General features: G+C 40.7%; 4 protein-coding genes across 5 annotated transcripts; 2 read left to right on the top strand and 2 right to left on the bottom strand.

Annotated features, from left to right (window-relative positions):
* Positions 1-4,144: 4,144 nt before the first annotated feature.
* Positions 4,145-5,302, bottom strand: fahd1 (fumarylacetoacetate hydrolase domain containing 1). Its single transcript, XM_061065459.1, has one exon. It carries the CDS (start codon positions 5,166-5,168, stop codon positions 4,506-4,508), a length of 663 nt encoding a protein of 220 aa, XP_060921442.1. The 5' UTR covers positions 5,169-5,302; the 3' UTR covers positions 4,145-4,505.
* Positions 5,303-5,502: 200 nt separating this feature from the next.
* LOC132995455 (hydroxyacylglutathione hydrolase, mitochondrial-like) lies at positions 5,503-10,838 on the top strand. 2 transcript variants are annotated; one of them, XM_061065446.1, is made up of 9 exons: positions 5,503-5,662; positions 7,138-7,322; positions 8,205-8,269; positions 8,443-8,560; positions 8,646-8,754; positions 8,888-8,991; positions 9,908-10,009; positions 10,115-10,194; positions 10,292-10,838. In XM_061065446.1, the coding sequence occupies exons 1-9, from the start codon at positions 5,596-5,598 to the stop codon at positions 10,389-10,391; spliced, it is 930 nt and encodes a 309-aa protein (XP_060921429.1). In that variant the 5' UTR covers positions 5,503-5,595; the 3' UTR covers positions 10,392-10,838. The 2 variants fall into 2 exon arrangements, with proteins under 2 accessions (XP_060921429.1, XP_060921430.1); XM_061065447.1 differs by having other exon boundaries at positions 5,518-5,658.
* A 993-nt stretch (positions 10,839-11,831) lies between these two features.
* On the top strand, positions 11,832-15,690 carry LOC132995459 (hydroxyacylglutathione hydrolase-like protein). The gene is made up of 9 exons (XM_061065452.1): positions 11,832-11,978; positions 12,126-12,319; positions 12,530-12,594; positions 12,697-12,814; positions 12,941-13,049; positions 13,253-13,356; positions 13,644-13,745; positions 14,147-14,226; positions 14,882-15,690. Exons 2-9 carry the CDS (start codon positions 12,215-12,217, stop codon positions 15,030-15,032), a joined length of 834 nt encoding a protein of 277 aa, XP_060921435.1. The 5' UTR covers positions 11,832-11,978; positions 12,126-12,214; the 3' UTR covers positions 15,033-15,690.
* Positions 15,691-15,988: 298 nt separating this feature from the next.
* narfl (nuclear prelamin A recognition factor-like) lies at positions 15,989-21,152 on the bottom strand. The gene is made up of 11 exons (XM_061065433.1): positions 21,046-21,152; positions 19,948-20,043; positions 19,696-19,839; positions 19,007-19,136; positions 18,762-18,896; positions 18,396-18,514; positions 18,147-18,276; positions 17,989-18,061; positions 17,778-17,915; positions 17,402-17,559; positions 15,989-16,615 (listed from the first exon to the last, which is right to left on the bottom strand). The coding sequence occupies exons 1-11, from the start codon at positions 21,109-21,111 to the stop codon at positions 16,374-16,376; spliced, it is 1,431 nt and encodes a 476-aa protein (XP_060921416.1). The 5' UTR covers positions 21,112-21,152; the 3' UTR covers positions 15,989-16,373.
* Positions 21,153-22,283: the final 1,131 nt, after the last annotated feature.

Below are 22,283 nucleotides of genomic sequence, written 5' to 3'. Positions count from 1 at the left end.
CAGCATCTTGTTAAACTGTGACTCCGGCTTTAATTGATGAGAGAGTCATTTGGGTTTCGGGGGGATTTTAAACGGTCATGTTAGCTCAACATAAATTGGGGGACTTTTTTTCATTTTTTTAGGGATATGGGAGTGAGAACTTTAACAATAGGATTTTATAACGTTGTTTTTCTGGACACGTTTCAGTGCTTCTATTCATTCATTGTAGCCGACTAAATACCAGCTCCAGTCGGCTTATTGTGCCTCGATTGGAAAACTCCACGTTTATAGAGAAGCTGGCACTTTGTTGATGAGGTATGAAATGAGGCACTGTCGCCAAATGGATGGAAATAAAACCACATACTCAAAACTTAATTCTGGAAACATCCGTCACTTTTGATTTGCACACATGGGTGTAGTAGTAAGGGGGGGGGGGGGGGGGGGGGCAACTGACTACCATGACCCCCAGTGGTGGGAGTGGCCCTGGCCTAAAATAGTTATATGTTTCTAATCTGTTTCTCTCTGAGTTGTAGCTGTCATAAGAAAGGTCAAATTGTTTGAGTAATTGACCATGATTTATTCTAAAAATTCAAAAACCTTTAAAGAGAATTCAAACCCAAAGACGATGCACGTATTACAAATTTTAGTTCAATTTTGCAATTGAGTTTTCAGGGTGTAACACAAAGTTTTTATTATTTAGGTTTGCCCCAGATCAGAATTTTAAATTTCAAAACTTTAAATCCAACTATTGATAACTGATTCGATAACTTGGCAACATTTTTTATTTTACATATTTTAATCTCTGAGGGGAAATTCTGGTTTACACTCTCACTCAATATTCAGATATATGCTTCTCACACACATAGGCCCCAAATACACACACATGCACAAACAGAACCTGTGGACATGCATTAGTGGAGAGATGTCAGAGTGAGGCTGCTACACACTGCTATACAGGGAGCACACCAGAGCTGTTGGGGTTTCAGTGCCGTGCTGAAGGGCACCTCGGCAGTACTCGAGAAGTGCCCTGGCACCTCTCCAGCTACCAGACCAAAGTTAATTTTTGTAATGGAGGTGGGGTTATAGAGGTATCACAGCTTCGGCTGAGGTTGTGGTCAAGGGGCCTAATGTGATATATTTTCATCAGGTTCACAGGTCCTTGAAATGCCTCCTGTTTACACACATCTGTACGGGCGACCCGTGCTCAAACCAAATGCTGTTGTTAAACCTAAAGTGTAACATGTTCCATGTTGCGTTTCACACTTTGCCTAACATCTGCATCTTCAAACTCAATGTTAACACACTGCGTACAGTCAATCATTCTGAATGAAAGAGGCTTGCACCTGGCCTGCATGCACGATTTCTTTTTATTTGCCAGAGACTCATTATTCTTAGAGAATGAATTACAGCCCTCAAGTTTGAGCCATTAAAATCACAGAGAGTTCTTGATTTGCTCCATGGTGTTCTTAATCCTCAACCACCCATTAAATAAGTGATTATTGGAAATGGGATGGAAACAAGTTGAACTTTACGTCAAAATATTTGAAAGTACAAACACCTAGAAAACAGACACACAGTAAGCCAAAAACATGAAATATGCACTTCCAGGCCATGTGCGTGTATGTGTTGTAGATGCAATATGTCTTATGCATCCTGTCTGACTCAGTCCCTCCTATGGCTGTGTGTGTTGGTGGTTTCTATCGAAGAAAGGCCACACCGCAGCACTGTCTGCAGCACGCAGGCTTCATAAATGGCCTTTTTCTGAACACACACACACACACACACACACACACACACACACTTTGCCAAATTGAAAATCATTTTCACATGTTGGACCTTACAATAAACTGAACATCAAGGGATGGAGCTTTAATCCGCCAAATATGTGTCTATTGACATTTCAATACGTTTGAGTCATGTTAGTTCTGCATATTGGAGCCGTTGTGCACTTTCAATTTAAACAAGACTTCTTTTTATAAAAGTGATTTCAACTGAAATAACAAGACATTATATGTTGACTTTCTCCACTGGACTTCACTGTTTTTTTAAATGAACTTCCCAGCTGAGTTTTCCTTCAGGAAATTTTGCAATTTTTTCAATATTTTTAGTTTTAGAAATCAACTTTGTTTGCAAGAAAATTCTCTCAGATCTCTGTTGTTTGACCGATTCGCTACCTGGCTCGATTTCACAGGTGACGTCAATGATGGTGTGTATCAGAAGACCGTGGTATCCCCGTAATCCCCCCGCTATGGAAAGCTTCAACTTTACCTTCCCAGACTCCTGCTCATGACACCTTTGGGCTTCTTGTTCTGAACGCTAAACCAGAGCTGAGCGTGATTCTTTGAAGCCATTGTTCCAAACCTGTGAGGGTGTAATACCTTCAGTCACACAGGGACAATGAACAGTATGATTCAGATCTCATAAAAGGACAACACCTGTGAGCACATGCCATACTGTCTGCACCGCTCCAAAACTGTTGGCGGAGAAAAAAAAAACATGCAGTGACTACATCCCACAAATCCCAAATCTAATTGAATCTGTCATAACTGCTGTAATGATGGACACATATAACCCCAGAGTCCCCTCAGGGGGCCCGGGTGTTGGGTCCTGTGTGTCTGGGAGATAGCGATAGATGCCCTACAGGTGTAGGAAGATGATGTGCACAGACTCAGGTTTCAGCAGAGTGGCCTGGGACAGGTTGATGGAGGCTCTGATTGATCCTGAAAACAGAGAAGCCTGTGGGAGAAATGTAATTGAACCTGGAACAGATGTTAAACAGAGCCGGAAGAATGTGGTTATGATGAAGGTAGACAGGCCTGAAAGCCAAATTACACTGGATGAACAGAAATACCACAGTGCTATTAAACAGTATCAGGAAGGGAAGTCTTTTTGGGTGCGTTAAACCGAAAGGGCGTGAGGGTTCACTGTGTGCAGTTACAAAGACGTCGAGCTGAAGAAAACACATCTCTGCTGTCCAACAAGCGGAAAAAAAGGGGCTCCGTATTCATGAATAACCACAAGTACCCCGTGCCAAACCCTCCACCCGGTCCTAATAATCTGAATACTTTCTCAGCTCATCGAGTATTAATTCAATTTCCCGTTTAGGTTTCTAAAGGATTCAGACTGTACGTTACAATATCAATCAAGCAATCTTTATTTGTACAGTATAGAGCCAATTCATAACAAGTGTAATCAAAGCAGGTAAAATACCTTACACTTTGTTATATTATTTAGTTATACAGTAGAAAATAATGTAAGTCCTCTCTCATCATACACACACAGCCATTACAGCTGGTAGTTTTTTGGCCTGTGTCCCCACTTTGACCTCACAAACCTCAGTTGACCCCAGACAACAAAAACACATACATTGCCTTTTTATTGGATAGGACAGCTGAAAAGAGACAGGAAATGTTGGGAGGGGAGAGTTGGGGATGACATGCAGCAAAAGGGCAAAGGTCGGATTCGAACCCATGGCCACTGCAACGAGGCCTCTGTACATGGGATGCGCGACATAACCGTTAGGCTATCAGCGCTCCTGCATACAGCTTTTTTCTAAATGTATTGTGGTTGTTCTTTTCTGTCTTTGTTGTAGGTACGCATTTGTTTTAGACCACTTCAAGGCTTTTTATTCACATTATTGTGGAGAGAAGCAGAACAGCCAGGATGAGATTTACTTTTTTCTCAGTGTCAGATATGAACAGCCAGGTGAGTGTGTATTAATAAGGTTGGGAATAAATTACGCCTGATGCATCGATGAGATACAGAGAGTTTGGTCGTTTTTAGCATGGAAAACTAGATTGGTCAACACCTTATAGCTATACAGACATAATGTATTTTTTATTGATCATTAATTAGAAATTTCAGGGGTCAACATTTGAATTCCTTGCGACCCCAAGGTTGGGAAAGCCTTGTATAGACTGTTATATAACTGTAATTCTTTATTCTACTTTTTTAAAGATAATGATCAAGACATCCTCGTTGACAGATGTTATTGTATTTAAACTCTAAAAACACATGAATGCTGTGTTCACATGTCATTAATGCAATCAGTAAGAAGGGGCCAGTACGGCCCACCTTGACTGAGAATAAATTAAAAAGCTCCTCAAGCCTTTAATGGACATTTAATAATCTGTTAGTCTCAAAGGGTCCTCGGTGTCCACACGAATAAACGTAATAGAGATTTGATTTATTTGAGTAACAGTTCTGAATCCTTTTAATTTTAAACAAAGACAGAAGCATTGGGTGATGGGTACTTTTCATATCCATGTTAGGATCACACAGTACAAAAGACTTGAAGTACATTCAGGATGCTGAGATCAATCAATGAAACCAAAATGTGCTTTTTAATATTTTCAAGTACAGATGTGATGTTAGTGTATGAGAAGCATGGTCTCTGTGGCACAGCACTGCCACCTGCTGGTTCATATAGATACTGAAAAATATATTTGATCGAACCAAAACCGACTTCCCGATATAACTTCTGAGTCTGTGTGTTTATTTCCCATCATCACTGTCTTTGGTGTTTACTATTTGTCTTGTCTGTCAACTCTGAAGCTCATGGTGATAACGTCCTCGATCCCAGCTTGCAGCTCATCGTGCTCCTGCACGGCCGAAACTCCTTTAGGGGTCCCGGTCAGGATGAGGTCCCCCTCCTCCAGGCTGATGAAGTCGCTGATGTAGCTGATGAGATGAGGGATGGAGAAGATCATCTGGGAGGTGCAGCCGCTCTGCTTCATCTGGTCGTTCACCTTCAGCCACAACTTTACGCTCCCCGGATCAGGGATGCGCTCTTTGGGGATGAACTCACTGATCGGGCAGGAGGTGTTGAACGCTTTGGCGAGGGTCCAGGGCAGACCTTTGGACTTGCACTCCTCCTGGATGTCCCGGGCTGTCATGTCCAAGCACAGCGCGTACCCTGCAACATGCTCCATGGCTGCGGACTGAGGGATGGCCGTGCCCCCTTTCCCAATGACGACCCCGAGCTCCACTTCATGGTGCAGGTTGCTGGTGTACAGAGGCACCAGGATAGGAGATCCCTCTCTGACATATGCTGAAGGTGGCTTCAGGAACAGGATGGGCTCCGTAGGGACAGCGTTTTTCAGCTCCTTGGCGTGGTCTGCGTAGTTTCTCCCAACACAAATGATCTTCCTCCCCCATTCCCAAAATCGAGATATATTTCGCGTTGTCATTTAGGAGAAAGGAGAGATAATCAGCCGCTTTGAGGCAGTCTGCAGCAGCTGAAGTAAACTTTGACCGCCACTGAATGAAGCGTAATGTGTAACCTACGGCAAGCAGGAAAGGACATACGGAAGACTCAAAACTCAATTCGAAAGTCTTTTAAAACGACGCATTTAAAGAATTTTGTTGGGGTGTTAAATTAAAATGAACTCCATTATATATACTCAATTGTGTCTTTATGTCTGAAGATTTTTTTTAAATTAATTCATGTACTCACATTTATAGGCTACCTGATCATCCTCGAGCTACTCCCTCATGCTCGATTGGTCGTGTCTCGGATGTCAAAGTTGAAGAGGGGGCGGAGGCGGAAGTGAAACAGAACCAAACTTTTCTGGTTTATACCACGAATGTGATGATAAGGTTGAACCTGCTGTTGTTATGTTATTCAAGTCACTAGTGGGGAGTGCCTGCACTCTCCTTGGAGCTGCTACAGCCTTCAAATTAGGTACGTGCACACGGTTATTATGAGCATTAAAAACATCCAGTCGACGTGTTAGCATGTGTAGCTACACGAACATTAAGCAGAAGACACTTTTATCTCGTGGTGTCTTAAAGAGGAGAGCTGTCACATAAACAGAGCTGGCTAGTGCTAAAACACGTCTGTAATGTCTTACACAATCGCTTCCGTGATGTCGGTCTAGAAAGATCAACAGTGTGGCAGCTAAGTGATGAAATATAAGACATGTTTAAAGTTAGCATTGAAGCTAACCTTGTTTACTTTAGTATGCAGGTGTTTCGTTTCCAATGGTGACCATGTTAACTGGAGACTTTCACCCAACCTGTGGTTATCGTAGTTGCTACAGATGTTGAGGACGGAAGTGTCCTAACCAGGGTGACATTAGGACCTTTTAGGGGTTTTCAGTTTCTAAATATATTTCGACATGAAGAGTTCCTGCTAAACATCTCACTTCATCAACAATATTGTCTTACATGTGAGGTTTATTTTATATAAACAACAATAGTAATAACATGAAGTTCTGAGAGTTTTACACCACAAAATAGTTTGTAAGAAAATGAAAGGTTGAGTAATATTAATATTAAATTATTATTTGTACGTTATTTGTGTGAGCAGTTCAGCATATTAGATATTTTAATGTCAATACCATTATATCAAAGTTTTGAATGCAGTGTTTTTACATGTAACAACAGCATCTCAACACTGTGTATAGTTACTGCTTTATTAAGACAATTATCTGCTACAACTCAATAATTCATCACCAAAAATAACCTTTATTTTGCATCATTCCCCTCTGGGTTAAGGAATGACTTAAAATATTATTTCTTATAACTTCACAGTATTAAAAATAATATCTCAAGTAAATATAAAAAAAAAATCAAGATAGTTCTGTCAAACTTAAAAAATCAGGTGAGGCTCATGCCCCTGAACACTTTCTATCTTCAGCTGTTGTTACTATGACAACCACAAAGTCACCAATTAACATGGTCACTCTTTAATCCGAAACACCGGCACAGCACTCGTCCTGTCAACAGCTACTAGTGATATATTATGATTTTTCAGATTATGTATTAATCAGGATACAGTTTATTACATCACAATACTTTATACAGGTTATATTTCTAATGTTATATTATATAACATTACAGTAATATATATATTACACCCTCACTCTTCTCATACCTGTATGTGTAATTGCTCTTTTATATCGTTTAGTTGAACTTGTATTCCTTTCTTTTTTTATTTCATGTGTCTGTTAATGTTTGTCTTTTCTTATCTTACTGTAAACTGCCTTCAGTTTCCTGGTTGCTTTAAATGAACATTTAAGGGAAATGGCAGCTGCCATACAACCAGAGTTTTATCAAAGAGCAAAGTGATTTTTTTCAGAGATCATCCGAGGGTGTCCTCACGTCACTCTTGGCGGTTTCTCTCTATTAAACATTGACTTGCATTACCTCATGAAGCACCAGTCGAAGTCAAGGCCCAAGCAGCTGCTCTCCTTCACAGCGCAGTGAGGAAGTCTTCTCTGGTGGAACAAGCAAACATGAAGGTGGAACTTCTCCCTGCGCTGTCTGATAACTACATGTACCTCCTGATCGATGTGGACTCCAAGGAAGCGGCTATTGTGGACCCTGTGGAACCCAGAAAGGTCTGAACGACATTATATACATTATTTTAGTATTCAAGTACTCTTCCTTAACTGCAGCGTGTCTAGGTAACACATGCAAAGGTGTTACAGGTATTTATATTGTCCATTTGGTGAACTGTTAAATATTAAATGATCAATGTTATATCAGGTAGTTATTAAACCAGACTTTGACCAGGAGCTTCAATTAAATACTGCATGCTGTTTTTGCATCAATAATAATCTGTTAGTGCAGTATATTTAACATTACAGCGCTCTAAAAGGAGGCCTCATAAATATAAATGCTCACTGTTTTTTGTCCTATGGCATTTCTATACTTGAATTTGAGATTGTGAATGTAGGATTGCTAATCCCACATGCTGTATAGCGGCATTAACTCAGTCTGCAGGGACTCGGGTTGGGAACTGGAGGGTAGCCAGTTCAAGTCCAAGTGTGGACCAAGTCTGGTAGCTGGAGAGGTGCCTGTTTGTGAATGTGTGTGTGTGTATTTGTAGCCTATGTGTGTGTGGCATGTCTCTCTATAACAGAGTGTAAAAGCATTTTCCCGTCATGGGATTAATAAAGGATATCTTCATCTTCTTAAATAAAAGTCCTTCTTTGAATATTTTATACAATTTAGCAAAAGATCTCAATAAGTATTCCATTGTTTTAGTCTTTATTATATAAAAATAAAGTCTTACACTAATGTGTTTATTATTTATGTGTAATTTATGAAATAAACAGAAATAAAGCATCAAATCCTTCAAAGTAAGAGAAGCTGGAATCATCAGATACTCTACACTTCTGCTTCACACATGATTTGAACAGATCGTGAAAATAGCTGATGATTCATCGACTGATCGTTTAAGCACTGACTAAGAGTGACTCTTCTTTTCTCTCAAACAGGTCGTGGACGCTGTCAGACAGCATGGCGTCAAACTTACCACAGTCTTGACCACTCATCACCACTGGTGAGCTACATGCTAACTACTACCATGTGCATCACGTACTGGGTACAGGAGAGACTTCTCAAAACCCTTAAGCTAACCAGATGAAAATCTTATGTGCTAAACAACAACACCAGCATGAAACACGTCTTCTGAGTCTGCTGAGTAACACTACTCTCATCCTTTTCTCCCTGTAGGGATCATGCTGGTGGGAATGAGAAGATGTTGAAGCTCATGCCTGGACTGCGAGTCTATGGAGGAGATGACCGAGTCCCTTGTCTTACAAAGAAAGTTACTCATTCCCACAATTTTAAAGTAAGACCATCAATTGTTTCTTCCATGTGAATTTAAGCCCTGAATGACTGACATCCATCCACTCACTGGTGTTATTGTCTCCCAGGTTGGATCACTCAATGTCAAATGCCTGTTCACACCATGTCACACGACCGGTCACATCTGCTATTATGTGACTAAAGAAAACAGCACAGAGCCACCGGCTGTTTTCACAGGTACGTCTACCGGATAAAGCAGAACAGCATGCATATATACTGGAAGCAATAACATCTCCTAAGTCTGTCCATCTTGACCCAGATCCATCTTGTCTGACATTAACGTCCTGCGGACACTTTCTTATTCACGCAGGGGACACTCTGTTTGTGGCTGGTTGTGGTAAATTCTTCGAGGGAACAGCTGAGCAGATGTACAGAGCCTTGATAGAAACTCTAGGACGTCTTCCTCCTGAAACGGTAAGTCTTCTGATGATCTCCATCGCGATGTCACTGAAAGTCCAGATGTGACCCTGAAGACTTAAATCACTCTACAACATATTTATAGAAGAATCAGGACTGAAACTAATTTGGATAATGTTGCATCAAATGTCATTTTGTAGTTAGTTATTTTAATATGAAACCGAACCGTTCAACACTTGCATGTAAAGTTTACCAAAACAAAGATGACACTATTAAGACTGAGCCTTTCACAGCCTCTCTGTATTTTTGCAGTAAGCTGTATTTTTATATTGCATGTTTGTGGCAACATGACTGTGTGGTGATGGTGTTGTGTGTCAACCAGCAATGAAAAGTTAACCAGAGCTGAAGGATGGAGCAACCATTGCAGAGTAGGCTCCACGGGTTAAAAGTTAAATGATTTTTATTTGTTATGGATCTGCTTGTTGCCATGATAGTTCACGGCATTTATATATAAATAAATAAAAAGTTAAGTTATCTACAGCAACATTTCCTGCAGCGGATTACGCGTGCATTCACAAACCCGGAATGGAAGAGATAAGGAGAAGAAGACGTTGAAATACAAGTTTGAAGATATTCAGCATCAAGATGAAACATACAGAGAATTATTGGCAAAAGAAAAACCTTTATGAGGTGACTGGCCAGATATGCAAAAACGCTTGTGAACGTGGGACAATGGGAATCAAAGCTATTTAGACCAACATGGAAATAAAGCACAGACACTCCACAGTGCAAAAAAAAAGTATTAATTTTTCTTTGTTTGGATCCTAAAGTGTTAAATTTGTTAGAAAAAAAAAAGTGCAGCAACCCTGATTATGAGCTCATGCCTCTTAGGTTTTGTAACTGCTTTCACCTCAAAAGGGGAGATAATAGTTTGGAGAGACTGATTGTTAACCTTGGTATGTTTGTCTTTTAGCGTGTTTACTGCGGTCACGAGTACACGGTCAGCAACCTGAAGTTTGCTCGTCATGTGGAACCAGACAATGAAGTCATTCAGGAGAAGCTAGCATGGGCAAAGGTTTGTGACTCACCTGACACATTGAAACGATAATGTCCTCATTCAGTCGATCATGTCCTCAAGCTTATCAGTGAAAACACTTTTTGTGTGTTTGTATTCCTCCAGGAGAAATGCAGCAACGGAGAGCCCACCATCCCGTCCACTGTGGCAGACGAGTTCACCTTTAACCCCTTCATGAGAGTGAAGTAGGTCGAGCACAATTTAACACCACTTGTTGTTTTAGACCATTGCATCCAGGAACGTTTTGTTAATTCTTCTCTTTTGTGTGTGCGTTTAATTTAGAGAGAAATCTGTGCAAGAACATGTGAAGCAGACAGACGCGACTGAAACCATGAGAAGTCTCCGGAAAGAAAAAGATGGCTTCCGCGTGCCCAAAGACTGATGCTCAGAAGTCCAGGGCGCTCACGCTGACTCTCTCTGAACAACTGCGAGCTGTCATCACTACACCACACACATTAACCATCTCCAAATCCACTTGCAAAAGAGCCACATTCAATCGCAGTTAATCCAATGACACATTTGATCGCCACAATCAGCTCTAACATGGCAATAAACCTCTTCATCAGGCTTTCATATGTTTTATGTTTGTTTAAATGAAGGTGATAGTTTTAAGGAATGTTTGGGCTTTTTATTTTTTAAATGTTTCAACTGAGAAGTAAGTTTGTTTATCTATGAATGGAGGTTTTACAGGTTAATGTTGTAATATATTGAAGTGCAAACTACTATTTCAAGGAGTAGAAACATCAAACAAGTCAGGGAGACACTCGTTCAAAGAATGTTTGAATATTTGTACAATATCTGTAAATTGATAAAGTAATTTCTTTAGAGATTTGAATCTTTTTTTTCTGACCCTGAACGCTTCCCTACACTGTTTCTGTTCATATTTGCATGGAAAACATTATTATTGTTAGTGTGTCAGCATTACATGTTAGATACCCGAAACGCTCTTATGCATGTAAAAGTACCTCTCGTAGAGAATATTGCATGTCGTTCTTTGCTTTCAATTTTGACTCCAAGCATCAGAAGTAAAGGTTCTCACTATGCACAATGGTGCCATTGTGTTGTGTTATTATATACATCCCAAATTATTTCATTAGCATTAACAGGAAGGTTTATATTTGAGCTTTTATGTCCGTATTTAAAGATAGGACAGTGGATAGAGTCAGAAATCAAGAGAGAGAGAGAGAGATAGAGTGGGGAACGAAATGAGGGAAAGGTGCCGCAGGTCGGATTTGAACTTAACCACCTGCTTGGAGGACTCCAGCCTCCATACATGAGGCCATTAACCACTAGGCTACCGCCCCCCCCCCCCCCCCCCCCCAAGAAGGATGCTTTTTAATGTAGCTGGAAAGCTCCTGCTCAAGATATGATTTTGTCCACAATAACTATTTAAATAAAGTTTAATGAAGTGTACACAGCTTATTGTTCTCTTATGAGTACAAGTAATTTAGGTTACACCAGATTTCATTGGGATTTAGCGCCTTTAATTTATAAAATGTTATGAAGTACATTTTATATAAATGCTTGATGACCATGTTGTGTGCTAACTTGAATGGAAATATGCAAGTAAAAGAATGAGAAAAAGTGCTAACTGTAGTACTTGAGTAAATACTGGTACCAAGCATGAGAGCATTTTATCTTATTAAATCATTTTACATCCAGAGTCTTCAGATCAGTGAGTTTATTACCACAGTTTACAGATTTAAAGAAAAAACGTATTTACGCTTTAACAATAAGCAGCATCCAATGAACATCTTCTTTAAAAAATATATAATAAATGTCTTATATCATACATAAAGAAGAAATCTCAAGTAATAATAGAAAAAATAACTGATGAATCAGTCTGGGCTCGATTAAAATGTCTTGGCTGTGACACGTTAGCCTGATGATGTCATAGAATAAAAAAAAAAGTCAGATCGTCACAGCCGCATCATGACAAAACAACCTGATCGAGATCAATAACACTGAGGTAACAGCGTTTTTCATGACGTGTGCAGATTGATTCATTTTCCTTTAATGTGTTGAAGCTGCAGAAGTGAGACCCGGATGTAGTTATATATCTGCTTAAACAAGTGTACACGGTGTTTATGTTGCTGTGAATGTTTTCCATGATCAGACTTAAGTAAACAGTGCAGATGTTGATGTTGACGTATTCAACTCTTCCTGAGTGTCGCACAGTGTGATGCGCATGCGTGAGGGGCTGCCATGAAGGTAAAGGTGATCTCCATCCTGGAGGACAACTACATGTACCTGGTGATCGAGGAGCAGAGTAAACAGGCTGTGGCTGTGGACCCCGCTGTACCACACCGGGTGAGACTCAGATCCTCAGGCCTGGACCATAAGATGCACTAAAAAAATATTTATTTTCAGAGTTTTTTTTTTCTCACAAGTACCAAAACAATCATCTAACTTAGAAACAGAAACCCAAAGATATTCTATTAACACATGAAAATGTTTGGCATTAATCCTTATGAAATAGTTTGAATCATAACAATAACTATTCATTCATTTTCCTGACAGCTGCTAGAAATCGTGAAGAGAGAGGGCTTGTCTCTGACGGCTGTTCTCACCACACATCATCACTGGTAAGACTCTTTCAGTGGGTTAGCCAAGAGCCAGAATTATCCAGAACATCTCATAAAAGAGTTAATCTATTTACTCTTTTTTTTTCTTTTTTCAATGATCAGGGACCACGCTCGGGGGAACGAGGCTCTGCTGAAGGAGCTCCCTGGGCTGAAGGTGTACGGGGGAGATGATCGGATCGGGGGTCTGACTGATAAAGTCACACACGACCAGGAACTCAAGGTGCTCACAAAGTATCAGGACTGAACTGTAGATACCTGAAGAGAAGTGCTCCGGTTATATTTTCCACATGTTGATTGGACACAAACGTATATCTCTGCCGTGTTGTTGTGTTTTCTCTTTGTGAAGTTTAACGCCATCAACGTGAGGTGCCTGTTCACTCCCTGCCATACCTCTGGACACATGTGCTACTTTGTGTGGGAGGACGAGTGCACTGACGCCCCGGCTGTGTTCACAGGTGTTTGTCTTTGTGAACATAAAGGGCCATTTACTGGGTGGAAACCTGAGAAGTACATTATCACTTACAGATATTGTAATGTGGCTTCTGTTGTGTCCAGAGATATGAATCCTTGTCGACAAACACATTGCTCCATTGTTCTTGTTGTGCGCAACAGAAGAAACTGACCACCGTGTGCACTTGATCTCTCTTTTGGTTGTCAGGGGATACGCTGTTTATTGGCGGATGCGGGCGGTTTCTGGAGGGTACGGCTGAACAGATGCACCACAACCTCACCCAGGTCCTCGGCACCCTACCTCAAGACACGGTCAGTGAAATCACGGCTGTCCTCAGCAGCCCTCACAAGGTTAATGACAGCTCACATGACCTCAGAGAAGAGCTGGAGTGAGACTGAGTCACGCTGATGAATAAACACACACAAACACAATGAAGGGATTGAGAGCAGCCTGGCTCCCTCTCTTCTCCCTTCATTGTAAAAGAAAAAAACACGTCTCAAACGGGGCATAAATCACAGAGCGTTCAGATCATTTAACTTCCCAGCTTTGTGTCTGTGTTTTTGAGTTTTTTAATTTGTCATGTCTGGCTCATTTGCAGAAGGTGTTCTGTGGACACGAGTACACCATAAAGAACCTGAAGTTTGCCATGCTGGTGGAGCCAGAAAATGAGAAGGTTAAAGAGATGCTGAGCTGGGCCCGGGTGAGCTAAACAAAGAACATGCTCTGAAACTTAAGATAGGATTGCATCAAGAGGAAACTACTCCTCTGCCTATTTGGCAGTTAAAGAAAAATGGCTAAATTAATGGGGGTTTTTTTTACAACAAGTGAATATATTCTCCTCGAATATTCCTGTGTACATGCAGTAAATACCCCAATCATCCACACACAGCCTGTATGTTGGCTGGTAGATTAGTAAATGATGCACAGAGCTGCCATGACACAGGTAAGAGGAAGTGTTTTACAGACAGCTGTAAAAACTCCAGATGAGATGAATATTTGAGATTCTTTAAAAAGAATATAGAAGACACTGTCCTAGTCTTTGAATCCTCATTAGAAATATATTTACTTAGCGGTGTAACTTGACGTTCTTTGTGTCTCCAGGCAAGAGACGATGATGACAAACCCACAGTGCCATCCACCCTGATGGAGGAGTTTGAATACAACCCTTTTCTTCGCCTCTCGTGAGTTTGGAATATTTTTTATCCACGATGTTTGAATCATAAAAGGTTCAGACACATTGACAGACATGTGTTTGGACACTTTTGAAACTTTCTTTACCTTTCATTAAATACAGTTTAAAGGCAGTGATGTTTTCTATTGAAGTGATTGGTAAAACAGGATCATGTGGTCAACTTTTCTTTCAAGGTTTGTCCAGTGGTTTTTAAAATCAGGACGTTTCCTGTCATCATTTTGTGTTGAACTCTACTTCAGTCTACAGGGGTCACGATGCCAGAACTTTAGACTTCAATGATAGTAAAAAAAATCTAACAATAACGATACTGGTTTCGATGCCACGGCACTCAACGTATGAGTCATTTCTTGATTTTAATTTCTAAAATTGCAGGCAAACTCCTGCACACGTCACCTCACTGTGCTCTGTTTAAAAGAGACATAAACATCACTTTAACACCTAAAGGATCACAGCTGCTCTCTCTCTTTTGCTCGCGGCAGCTTCGGGTAAAAATCTGACTGAAGATCTGTTTGGTTTTATTTGTAAAGCTTTTGTACCTGTCGATGCTATTGGTGATTGAAAAATGGAGATTGTGAAAAGTATCAGAAACATTTTGACTGTCCATTTCAGCCACTAAATCCAACATCCTCACTTATTTCCTGCAGAGAGGAAGGAGTACAGAAGTTCACAGGGGAGTCAGACCCCATCGAGGTGCTCAGGGTCCTGCGGAAGGAGAAAGATAAATTCAAGAAGCCCAAGGAGAGGCCTCCTCCTCACGCCATGCTGGCTTTGGAGTGGGGGCTGCTCAGACCCTGAGATCCAGTTTCATGACTCTGCACATGTGACAAACTCATTATCTAGAGTTGGATGACCGGATGCAGCAAGACACAGGACTGTAAAGTGGGGTGCTGCTTTCATGGAATATACCTACATTTAGATTAATTTAAAGGCTGGTCTCTCAGTCTGTTATGCAAACATCTAAAAGCTCATGTGAAGATTTGAACGTGTTTCGGGCATTTTTTGCTTTAAATACAGTACCTGGTCTGGGGAGAAGAATTAGCTGAATTTATTTACGTGTTGTTCATATCACAATGTTACATTTCTTTTTTTTGTCTTTATAGATTTTAATCTTCTGTCTGGTAACTTTAGGACGACCAGTACATTGTACTTCAGTTGTTAAGTCAAGTTATCTCTCTTATGTTAGTTTGTGTATTTTAGCACAATTTCTCCCTTGCTTATTTTTGTTGTTGTACACTACATAATTGCTGTACCATACTGCACATTTAAGGAACTGTGACCCTAATTTAGACTGCACTTTACATGCAATGTTTGAGAGGAGATGGTACGCCTGAAGTGTAAAACAAACATGCAGTGTTCATCACTATGAATGTAAACTTTTTCCTCACATTGCGAGCGCTTATATCTGCTAACCAGGATCAAGATTATTCAATAAAACATATCAGTAAATGGTTAATTGACCTGAGCTTGTAAAGCTGACTTCTCAAAGTTCTTTTACACCGCAGGTCACACCTACCCATTCACACACTGATGGCAGAGGTTGCTGTGTAAGGTGACCATTAGAAGTAACTAATCCATTCATACACATTAATACTCCACCGACGAAGGGGTTAAGTGTTTTGCCCAAGGACACATCGGACATGTGGCTACAGGAGCTGGGGATCGAACCCCCGACCCCCCAAAGATCAGTCTGAATTAGTATTCTGTTGGATGCATTTAAAAAAAAAAAAAAAAGTAACTCAAAAACAAAGGCCATGTTAAATAATGTCTTTATTTCTCTCTATACATACAGCCAGACAGGGAAATAAACAAGGAATGATTATATTTTGCCTTTGTGTTATTTCCACTCACATGTTGAAGTGTGACAGAAGCTAAATCGTGTTGGTATTTATGAATGATTGAAAGGACAATCACTGCAATTGTATAGATGGCATACATGATTTGCCTCAGTTTCAGCATTGTGTGTGATATCTACACCTTGGTCTTCTAGATTTTCAGACACGGAACTGCTGGACAAGAAAAAAACCTGCTCATATTAGTCTTCCTCTTTGTTTTGTAGAGAGACAGAAGTGCTTCTGGACGGTTCTGTCAGCGTGTGTTGAAAAACACAGTTAAATTCTGCACTGACGAAGGCTTTCTTCACCACTTCATAGCGAGCCCGTTGGTCATCTTCTCCACAGTGTGGTACCGTGTGTGCAGCAGCGCTCGGGCTCTCTCCTCCCCTACGCTGCCGAGCCAGGTCTGGTACAGCTCGGCCACCTGAGCGTCGTCTTCTGGAGACACGGGGCGCTCTGACTTGTAGAGCGCCTCTACCTTCTGGAGAAGCTCCTTTGGGCTCTGACCAGGTCGCGGCTTCACTTGTCCACCACCATTTAGACAACCTGAATATCAACAAAAGAAAAGAGGGGGATGTTCGTCAGGTTATCGCTGTAAACTGCACATATTGAATCAGTCAAGCAGGGATACTGTGAAGCTTGTGCAAGTTGTGTTATGTGTTAACGGCTTAATTTGTGACATCCAGAATATGAAATCAAATGTATGTAATGATTTCCTAAAAAACTCCCTCTGGGTTTGCTGTTCTCAGCTCTATGTTTACAGCCCTTGAACCAAGGGATTTGCAGCTTGTTCATGTCATTCAGAGGCTCAAACATGATTCCTACATGTTTTTTTTTAATACATCAGCCCCTCCCTCTTTAACCCTCGGCTCAGGGGAAAGAGAGACAGTGTCGTGAATCATCTTTGAGATTCATTCTACTACTTGAAACTGATCGCAGAATCTTGTTTTCAGATGTTTATCAGCACTTTTCCGCCGCTCGCTCTCTCACAGACACTTGCTGGAGAAACAGGACGAGAGAGGTGGGGAAAGTGCGAAGACAAGAGGGAAGAGGGGAGCTGAGGGAGGAAGGAGGCGTGTCCAAAAAGAGCAATTTTTTTGTCTATAAACTTGATCTGAAAGTACTGTGAACCTATTGTCTCTTTGTGTACAAAACTTTAATAAACAAAACTGTGAAAGAAAAAAATTATGTTATTCATGATGACTTGCTTGATGCTTTCTTGAGCAAGTTTATGTTAAAACTAACTAAAATGTCTTACGGTATTACCTTTCTCACTCTTTGGTGTAGCAGTACCAACAGAGCAATACACTTTATTTATTTATTTCACTTTACCTGACGGACATGCCATCACTTCCACAAAGTCATACGGCGACTTCCCCCTCTTCAGTTTCTGCACCAGGTTCTGAATGTTGCGGAAGCCGTAGGTGGAAGCAAAGCACAACAGGACCTTCCCATCTTTCTCCAGAGTCACTTCCTGAAAGTCTTTATTCCTGTGGGCAGAGGGGTTGACGTGGGGAAACGAGGTAAGGGAGATTCATTGTATCACATCAAGTAAAAGACAAGCAGACTGGTGTTGATTATCTTTTCTATTCAGAAGTCCAGCCCTGGTTGTCGGCCTGCATTTGTCCAGCCTCTGACACAGCTGACATTAGCAAGGATTCTGATTAATTGATAATTAAGCTTCTTAAAGCCGATGATACACACTCACCTCAGGGTCTTATAGGTGAGCTCCTTCACCTCCTCCCCAAACAACTGCTTGGCTGCATAGGTGAAGACATGATGGAGGTAACCGCCCGACCCGCTCCCAGCATGATTTAGGTAATCATCCCCGCTCACACTGCTGAACCTGGGTCCAGAACAAGTGCCATTAGGTGAAGTAAATTCATTCTATGGCTTACTTTAACGTTCTCAGAGCTTACATTGTATCGAGGGGTGCAGGCTCCACATCATTAAGAGACATATTTTTCTCCTCCAGCATTTTCTGAACCTCACCTGTACGAGACAATGAGCAGTGTAAACGAGAAAAGATAGTCCACATTCATGAACACATGAGGATTCAGAGGAGTAGTGACTGTACCGGAGGTGATGACACAGTCCACTTCTCGGGTCTCAGCCGTGTCCAGGTAGAAGTCTGACCTCGAGGCCTCAAGCTTCTTGTCAAAGCACGGCATCACCGCCACGTGGTAGATCTGGCTCGGACTTATCCCCTGAGAAAACACACAAGGCACAGCTCAGCATGACTCGTCATTCTTTTTCTACTTTGGTTGACGTGTATTCATTCATTAAAAGGTAGATCACAGGAACTCGATGGCAGCTGTTCCAGTACCTGTTGTTCAGCATAATAGCCTTTAACCAGAGAACCCATCATCTGCTGTGGGGACCGGGTGGTACTAATGTAAGGCAGAACAAAGTCTCCATGGGTTTTTTCAGCATAGCAAATCCACCCTGAACAAAGCACACACACAGATACAAACACAGACACACACAGGGGGAATCATGATTTAAGTTTTATCACACTGAAGCGACAGAAGCAATGAACATTTCTCTCAGCCTTTAGTTGTTTTATTGGACATATTTTGGAGGGGTTGTCACTTTTACTTCAGTGAGACAGTTTGGAGCTGACAGTAATAAAATGAGGGGAAAGGCGAGGAGATGTCGTTCCAACATTTTAAAGGGTGTTCAGTGTACCGACCTGGACATGCGGATGTCATCATGGGCAGACACTTGCTGTCCTGCTCCTTCCTCTGGAATCGCTCCACAAACTCCCTCTGGCTCTCCAGCAGGCTGAAGGTCCGGCTGTAGCTAGTGTCGAAAACATGATGAACCCCTGCAAAGAAATTAAAAGAGGTCAGTGATTTTATCTCAATCAACATTTCATCTAACTAACACATTTATCTGTGAGTTACATGGAACAGGAAAGATCACGTTTGCACCCACCAAGGCCTTTGAAGAAAGATGTGAGCCTCCTGCCGGTCTCACTGCTGCTGAGGTCATAGCGTGCCGCGAGAGAGGCTCTGGACTGCGGTGACACTGAAACCATCACCACCTTCTGCTCGGTCGCATTGTCCTGAGGAGGGAGTCAGAGTGAAGTATAGGTGAATAAAGAGATCATTACTTATCTAGTTTAAAGGCTGCAAAACCAGTAACAGTCTTCACACACTTCAGAATACATAAAGGGGTGCAGATGGCCTAGCGGTTAGGTCGCACCCCATGTACAGAGTCCTTCAAACAGGTGGCTCCAGTTCGAGCCCAGCTTGTGGACTTTCCCGCATGTCATCCCTCTCTCTCTTCCCTACATGGTCAATCCATCCATTATTATCCGATCACAGCTGTCACTGGGCGAGAGGCGGGGTACACCCTGGACTGTTCACCAGTCACTCACAAGGCGAGACATATAGAAGAGTCCCTAATTGACCTAACGAGCATGTCTTTGGACTGTGGGGGGGAGGGAACCTACACATGCACGAGGAGAACATGCGAACTCCACACAGAGAGTCTCCTGTCCGACGAGGATTCAAACCAGGAACCTCCTCGCTGTGATGCAACAATGCTACGAAACTGCACCACTGTAGCCTTCCTACATTATCCACTGTCCAAATATAAAATGAATTCATGTTAATGTCTACCTTGTTGTTGCGCAGCACTTTAAAGAGCTCCTCGTGGCTCTGTTGTGTGATGAGAACACTTTCAGCAGAGGTTATACAGCCGCTGCACGCCAAACAGTCATTCAGTGTGATCTTTGCTTTCTCGAGCTTCTGCTTCCCACCATCCTACAAACACACCGGGAGAAATCATTCATAAATATAGTAGTGCAATACTTCATTTTTTATTTCAAACACAGTTTTTTTTTAAATTTCAAATCAAGCCTTGATACCCACCTGGTTGACTTGGACGTAGCTGCCATCATCTTCTATTTGAATTTTGGCCACAGATTTACCTTGTTTCTTCTCTAGCTTCACTGGTTTGACACATGACTGCAAAACAAAAACTACTACTAGACATGTACCCCATAATTTGTAACAGCCCTAGAGGCAACAGACAGAACTGAATACATACAATAAAGGCAAATTGAATAAAACGTCAAACCTAAACATATTTAACATTTTTAAAACCTGAGACCTGAGATTTGAATTGCTCTGTCTTATATCATCATCAGAATATGTGATGGTTGTCGGTGCTGCATGTGACCAGGAGGTTACACAAGAACTGATACGAAGAATAAATGATATATTGAAGCATTTGCAGAATAAAATGGTTAACAGTCTCTAATAAGCCTAAATGTGTTTAAGTTTGTTTTTGCAATTCTGCTCACCATTTTCACATGAAAATAAATCAATTAAAGTACAAAAATAGAAAAAAAAATGACATCAATAAAAGTCATATTTCATATGTAAGAATGCTCAACGTTTCTGGTCTTTCAAAGACTTCTGGAAATGTAATTCAAAGAACTGGAACAGAAATAAGTTCATGTCCTTAAAGAACATCAGTGTTACACCATTCACTGTAATGCAGCTGACACATCTACATAAAAATGTAAATCAAGTAGACGTGTAACTTGCCGGTTTAGCCAAAAACATATTTGCAGTACAGTGGTATCTATTTAGAGCACATTTAACTTGAATTCAATTTTTTTGGTAAAAACTTGTATTTCTGCTATTTCATCATAGTTACATCAGTGCTAACATTAGCATCAGGCTAACTATATTGCGCATCTGACATTTTTCAGCGTTGGCAGGTTAAGTCACCACCACTAACTTTAAAACCAAATGGTAAACACTGCATTACGATAAGCTTAATATAAACCATTAGTTTGTGTTTTTAGTTATTTCGGCTGTCCCATCACAGAGCAGCAGTGACAGGATCAGAGAAGAGATAGAAAGCATGCTAGTTATATCTGAACACTTCCGGGCTGCTGTAGATGTGAAGAGGACCGTGTCCTCTTTTACTTATAGGTTAAGTGATAATAGTTACATTACCTGAGAGGGAGTGATAAAATCATCGAGGTCTGTCAACTGCAGCACACCGCTGAAGACAGACGCCATAGTTACTTAATGCCGTAAAGTGTTTCTTGTTTATCTTATGTGTCGTAAATCATTGTCCCCTGATTGAACTCTGGTAGAAACCATTTTTACAAAGGTTTGGATTGAATCGTCCTGTATTGTAATTGTAATAAAACTACAGTAATTAAGGGGAATCAAACGTGTATAATCCTAACATGCTTTTAAGTCATGTTAAATTGAAATAAAGAGCAGGGACACAGGCACTAGAAAAAAATAATAAATTATAGGTTTAACTTCATATGACAATATAAAAATGTTGTAGGATAACTTCTTATATAAGCTTTTAAATTGCATCCCGATTTATGCGATTAATTTAGGCTATTTTTAACACTATCTAAAAGTACTGCAAACAATGTGTTGCAGAGTAAGAGTTTGTTTTCAGTATGACAGCTCCTTGTTTCTTGAAGTGAGATCCTCTGGAAGTCTGATAACAGTATCTGCATAAAATAACCTGAAACCCAAATAACTTGCAAACTTACTGACTGGACTGGCCAACAGCGGCTTTCTTTGCGTAAGTCAATCACTTGTAATCATCTTTATATAAGGCTTCATTGCCACTTTAAACATTTAGGGTGCATTTAAGTTAAAACAAAAAAAAAGATCACAATGGGACCCCATTTACTGCTTTGTTCATATTTACTGATGCTTAGGCTACTGTAAATGCATATGTGCTATTATTAAATGACAGAATACAACACAGTAAAAACATGTTAGGCTTTATCCATGGTGTAGTGGGTATAAGAAGTAAGAACATGGTTATATTATAATCCCTCCACTCAATAGTTACTGTGTTACAATAGGAATCTCACATTATTTATACTAGTAAGAAGACCCAATCATAAACTTGAATGATCTCCACATTGATGTCAAGTTCTTCCGCATACTTGAGCTTTTTCAAATCGGAATAGCAGCAATACTGTATTTAGTGGGCTTAAATAACATAAATAAACAGCAAACAATTATATATAAGCATTAGGTTATTGCCTAATACAAAATATGTGATAACTTATTATATTACTGTATTACACAGCTCATATTAATAGAGCTGCTGCAACCTACAAATGACGCTTGAAGACTATTTTTGCAGTAAGAGACAAATAGATATACATTTTCACAAAGTTAATGTATAGTCTAATCAGCCTATAAATAAAGCT

Source organism: Labrus mixtus, chromosome 20 (genome assembly GCF_963584025.1).
Source record: "Labrus mixtus chromosome 20, fLabMix1.1, whole genome shotgun sequence".
Classification (NCBI taxonomy): domain Eukaryota; kingdom Metazoa; phylum Chordata; class Actinopteri; order Labriformes; family Labridae; genus Labrus; species Labrus mixtus.
This window is presented reverse-complemented; position numbering and strand designations above follow the sequence as displayed.

Bases quoted from the DNA above. Each gene is read 5' to 3' on its own strand.
- fahd1 (XM_061065459.1), bottom strand. From the start codon at position 5,168: ATGACAACGCGAAATATATCTCGATTTTGGGAATGGGGGAGGAAGATC.
- narfl (XM_061065433.1), bottom strand. From the start codon at position 21,111: ATGGCGTCTGTCTTCAGCGGTGTGCTGCAGTTGACAGACCTCGATGAT. The intron at 19,840-19,947 runs GTGGGTATCAAG...GTGTGTTTGTAG, and splicing joins GCTACGTCCAAGTCAACCAG to GATGGTGGGAAGCAGAAGCT. The intron at 16,616-17,401 runs GTAAAGTGAAAT...GTTGATATTCAG, and splicing joins AGTGATGGCATGTCCGTCAG to GTTGTCTAAATGGTGGTGGA.
- LOC132995459 (XM_061065452.1), top strand. From the start codon at position 12,215: ATGAAGGTAAAGGTGATCTCCATCCTGGAGGACAACTACATGTACCTG. The intron at 12,595-12,696 runs GTAAGACTCTTT...TTCAATGATCAG, and splicing joins CTCACCACACATCATCACTG to GGACCACGCTCGGGGGAACG. The intron at 12,815-12,940 runs GTGCTCACAAAG...CTCTTTGTGAAG, and splicing joins CACACGACCAGGAACTCAAG to TTTAACGCCATCAACGTGAG.
- LOC132995455 (XM_061065446.1), top strand. From the start codon at position 5,596: ATGTTATTCAAGTCACTAGTGGGGAGTGCCTGCACTCTCCTTGGAGCT. The intron at 5,663-7,137 runs GTACGTGCACAC...TACCTCATGAAG, and splicing joins TGCTACAGCCTTCAAATTAG to CACCAGTCGAAGTCAAGGCC. The intron at 8,992-9,907 runs GTAAGTCTTCTG...TTTGTCTTTTAG, and splicing joins GACGTCTTCCTCCTGAAACG to CGTGTTTACTGCGGTCACGA.